The 4,950-nt window shown below is 35.3% G+C and overlaps 1 protein-coding gene across 2 annotated transcripts; it reads left to right on the top strand.

Moving 5' to 3' along the window:
• On the top strand, positions 301-3,650 carry LOC109343310 (tubulin beta-1 chain-like). 2 transcript variants are annotated; one of them, XM_019581544.1, is made up of 4 exons: positions 301-430; positions 1,041-1,440; positions 2,076-2,345; positions 2,656-3,650. In XM_019581544.1, the coding sequence occupies exons 2-4, from the start codon at positions 1,047-1,049 to the stop codon at positions 3,330-3,332; spliced, it is 1,341 nt and encodes a 446-aa protein (XP_019437089.1). In that variant the 5' UTR covers positions 301-430; positions 1,041-1,046; the 3' UTR covers positions 3,333-3,650. The 2 variants fall into 2 exon arrangements, with proteins under 2 accessions (XP_019437089.1, XP_019437090.1); XM_019581545.1 differs by having other exon boundaries at positions 310-434; positions 1,043-1,440.

Genomic DNA, 4,950 nt, shown 5'->3' with positions numbered 1-4,950 from the left:
TAAACTCAACCTTAAATTCAAAATCAATTATCTCAATGTAAAACCAGTTACGGCTTTTAGACAATCTTTATCCTTATGCCGTCAAAGTCCTACCTCCATATTCCAAAAACAAAATTACATCAAAGGACAATTCCGTCATTTAACACAAATGGCATATCCGTCCCAAGATAATTACAAAAATTCAATAAAAATTCAAATTACCAATTATCTCCATCTCTACCGTCCACACACGCCATCCAACGTCTCACATTGCTTCTCATCGCAAAGAGGGAAAAAAATCTGAACAGTCAGTGTTAAATAAACACTCATTCACTCTTCACTTATATAAATACGCTTCTTCCTCACTCTCCTTCTTCACTCTCTCTAACACACCATTCTCGTGTTGCATCACTTTCTCTCTCCACTTTTCACTTCTCTTTCTTCATCACAGGTATCATATCTATCTCGATCTCTTCAATTAGATCCAAACTCACTTTTCAATTTACTTCAATTTAATACTATTTTTGTTTACATTTAATTTCATGTTCATAATTTTGATTCAACTTTCAAATTATGGTAACATCAGTGTGAATGGAATTTATGCTACAACTTCTGTCAGATGATAATAACAACTTAATGAGGTTAATTGCGAATAAAATTGAATCCCCTTCATTGGATCATATTTGAATTCCTAAAATTAGTAGAGAAATATATTTGCTATTTTTATAAGAAGTTGTACGGTTAAAATTTTCTCAAAAAATGAATCTGTCATTGAATCTTATTTGAATTTTTAAAATTAGAAGAGAAATACATTTCATATTTTTATAAATAGTTGTACTGTTAAAAATTTCTGAAAAAATGAATCTCTGCCATTGAATCTTATTTGATTTCTTAAAATTAGAAGAGAAATACATTTGATATTTTTATAATAAGTTGTACGGTTAGAATTTACTTTGCAATTTTATAACAAGAGGTATATAAATATAATCATAATTTGATGCAGTTATAGGGTTGTAAGTTGTTTAAGAAGTTAATTCTGAGTCTATGTTCTTGATTTTCAGTGAAAAATGAGGGAGATCCTTCACATTCAGGGAGGGCAATGCGGGAACCAGATCGGTTCGAAGTTCTGGGAAGTGGTTTGTGAGGAGCATGGCATTGATCCAACCGGGAGGTACATTGGGAACTCAGATCTTCAGTTGGAGAGGGTTAATGTTTACTACAATGAGGCCTCATGTGGGAGGTTTGTTCCACGCGCAGTGCTTATGGACTTGGAGCCTGGCACCATGGACAGTGTCCGGACTGGTCCCTATGGCCAGATTTTCCGGCCAGATAACTTCGTGTTTGGGCAGTCTGGCGCTGGAAATAACTGGGCCAAGGGGCATTATACTGAGGGTGCTGAGCTCATTGACTCTGTTCTTGATGTGGTCAGAAAGGAGGCTGAGAATTGTGATTGCCTTCAAGGTAAAGAAGGGATTGGATGTGTAAATTATCAATTTAGTAGCTGGAATTATTTTGTAATTGTTGTTAGTTGCTTAATTTGTCAAGATTTAGTTTTGAGATCCATTGAGTGGATTATCAATTTTGTACTTTGAATTATCTTCCAATTGAGGTTTAGTTCCTGTTTTTAGTTATATGTATGAGTTAGATCCTAAAGAGAATGAGGTGATACGAAATTCTAAATCCGGGGACTGCTGTAAGTAGGGAATAGTTTCAGGTATTTAGTTGCTACTTAAATTATCTTCCAAATATAATTTAGTGCCCTTGTTAATTATATGTATGAGTTTGTGCCTAAAGAGGAATGAGTTGTATGGATTTTTTAAAATCAGGGACTAAATTGTAAGTTGGCAATGATTTCAGAGATTAACTTGCTAATTAAAGTATCTTCCATTTATCTATAAGGTAGTTCCTGAAGAGGAGTGAGTTGATATGAATTTGTACATTCTGGAACTAACTTGTAAGTAGATAATAGTTTGAGGATTTAAGTTGCTAATTTAGTCATTGGATCTGTAATATGGGATCTTTGCAGTGTTTGATTTGTGGTTGTTGTAGATCACTTTTGTTGATGTGCGAGTTGTTATTTGTTTTTGTTGTTGCAGGGTTTCAGGTGTGCCACTCATTGGGAGGTGGAACTGGGTCGGGGATGGGTACCCTGTTGATTTCTAAGATCAGGGAGGAGTACCCTGATAGAATGATGCTGACATTTTCCGTGTTCCCTTCGCCCAAGGTGTCGGATACTGTGGTGGAGCCTTACAATGCCACTCTCTCTGTTCATCAGTTGGTTGAGAATGCTGATGAGTGCATGGTTTTGGATAATGAGGCCCTCTATGATATCTGCTTCAGGACACTCAAATTAACTACTCCTAGCTGTAAGTACTTTATGCTCAGCTTATCATAAGAATGGATTAAGTTCTGAATACATGTTTAAGTTGAATATCACATACTCCAAGAATACCTATTGTTAACTACTACATAGTTATATGAGTGCTTCAGAAGATTATTGTGTTTTAAGATAATAGAATCATTTTGAACTAGATGTAATTCAAAACCTTTAATGAATTACTTATTTAATTTTTGATTGATCTGATTATTATTGGCTTTAATAATGAGTTGGGTGACCTTGTCCTGTTGTGTATTATTGGTGTTTTAGTTGCTGAAAGTTATTATTGTTTGTTGCAGTTGGTGACTTAAACCATCTGATCTCAGCAACAATGAGCGGAGTCACTTGCTGCCTTCGATTTCCAGGCCAACTCAACTCTGATCTACGAAAACTGGCTGTAAATCTCGTCCCATTCCCTCGCCTGCACTTTTTCATGGTAGGCTTTGCACCCCTTACCTCCCGTGGATCTCAGCAGTACCGTGCTTTAACAGTTCCAGAACTAACCCAGCAAATGTGGGATGCCAAAAACATGATGTGTGCTGCTGATCCTAGGCATGGTCGATACCTCACAGCATCGGCCATGTTCAGGGGTAAGATGAGCACCAAGGAAGTAGATGAGCAAATGATCAATGTCCAAAACAAGAACTCTTCCTACTTTGTTGAGTGGATCCCCAATAATGTTAAGTCAAGTGTTTGTGACATTGCACCTAGAGGACTTTCCATGGCTTCGACCTTTATCGGAAACTCAACCTCCATCCAGGAAATGTTCAGGAGAGTTAGTGAGCAATTTACTGCCATGTTCAGGAGAAAGGCTTTCTTGCACTGGTACACCGGTGAAGGTATGGATGAAATGGAATTCACAGAAGCAGAGAGCAATATGAATGATTTGGTGTCTGAATACCAACAATATCAGGATGCCACAGCCGATGAGGAAGGGGAGTATGAAGATGAAGAAGAGGAACCAGAGCATATTTGAAAGGGGCTGAATAAAATACCAGTCTGGTATGTAATACCTCTCCTACATGAAGATTGTAATTAGTACTATATTTTAAGGGTAGTGTGTGATGAGCCTAATGTTGAGAAATGGAAATGCCTATTTTCTTTCTGACATTTGTGGGCAATAGTGGTTAATGGTAGTGGGGGTTTGGGTACATGCTTTAAAGCAATCTTCTGGTATCTATCTGTTTGTTCTATATTGGCTTTGTTTGTTATTTCCATCTGGTACATTGTATCATGTTTCTGTGATATTTTGTTAATCTCATGCATGGCCTTTTACGAAATTTGATTCTTGAAATGTCTTTTATTTTGGAGAGAGTATTTTGCTTCATCTTTCATTCTTTCTGGCAAAAAAACATTGCACATAGCATATTGCTTGATAATATTTTAGTACATTACGAGATTAAGGATCAAATATATGGAAAAGAGTCCTCTCTAGTGGCAAGTTGTTGTTTTTGTACTTGATATTGATAAGGATAAAAATGTTATATTATTATATCTGAAGATAAAAGTGTTATTTATGCTTTCTGAATGGTTACCAGAAATGATTACCCAATTTTGGGAATAACTAGAGAAGCCACTAACATATCCTCAATTAAGGGTATAAATTAGTTTCAGACTAACCCATAAACCTAGAGTTGACAATGAATCGAACCATCTCGATATCTGTTCGAAACTTGATTCGTTATTTAGCTCGATAAACTTGGTTAATGAATCAAATGAGCCAAACTTGAGTTGGAAATTGAGCTCGTTAAATAAACGAGCCGAACTTGAGTTGGATATAGTTCGACTCGTTAGGTTTATGAGTTGACTCGATATATAAATAAATAAATATATATAAAACTAACTTTTATGTTTATTATGACTCATGCATTATTTTTATTATATATATAAACAATGTTATATTTATATGCATAAAAAATTTTGTAGTATTTTTTATAAATTAATTAACTATTTAAGTTGTCCAAATGAATCAATTCAAACTGAGCCGAACAATTTACGAACTTTAATTGAGTCGAACTCGAGCTCAACAAATAACTCGTATCGAACTCGATCTCAACAAATAACTCGTATCGAACTCGAGATGAGTTTCAAGCCGAATCAATTCTTATCAAGCTGGATTCTGGTTCGACTCCTTTCCAATCATACATAAACCTAATAAACTCGTATTAAGTTGATGTGATGGTTTGGTTTTGTTTGGGTTATCAGATCATATCGGACAAAGCCTGATTGGACCAAACCATGTTGGTGTTGGTTTTCCAACTTCAAATTTTGGAACCCAATCAACACATAACACCTTACTCTTTTTTTTCTTTTTCAATTGAAACATCGTTTAAAGTTTTCATGTTTTTTTAATTAAATTTTTAACTATAATTTTTATGATTATCATTGTGACGGCCACCATCTTGCCAAACTAAAAGGGACAAGAGAAAAAGGAGGGTTGCTCGAAACAAAAACAGAAAAGTGTCAAATATGAACTAAACAAGTTGAATGATTAACACATCTCCCTACAAGAAGGATGTCCATCTTCCTAAAATAAACGAATTCCAGAAGAGGGAGGATTATTTAAAATAAAAATAGAAAAGGGTTAGTCGTGA

Source organism: Lupinus angustifolius, chromosome LG03, assembly GCF_001865875.1.
Source record: "Lupinus angustifolius cultivar Tanjil chromosome LG03, LupAngTanjil_v1.0, whole genome shotgun sequence".
In the NCBI taxonomy this organism is placed as follows: Eukaryota; Viridiplantae; Streptophyta; class Magnoliopsida; order Fabales; family Fabaceae; genus Lupinus; species Lupinus angustifolius.
This window is presented reverse-complemented; position numbering and strand designations above follow the sequence as displayed.

Coding starts and splice junctions, on each gene's coding strand:
- LOC109343310 (XM_019581544.1), top strand. CDS start 1,047: ATGAGGGAGATCCTTCACATTCAGGGAGGGCAATGCGGGAACCAGATC. Junction 1,441..2,075: donor GAATTGTGATTGCCTTCAAG/GTAAAGAAGGGA, acceptor TTGTTGTTGCAG/GGTTTCAGGTGTGCCACTCA. Junction 2,346..2,655: donor CAAATTAACTACTCCTAGCT/GTAAGTACTTTA, acceptor TGTTTGTTGCAG/TTGGTGACTTAAACCATCTG.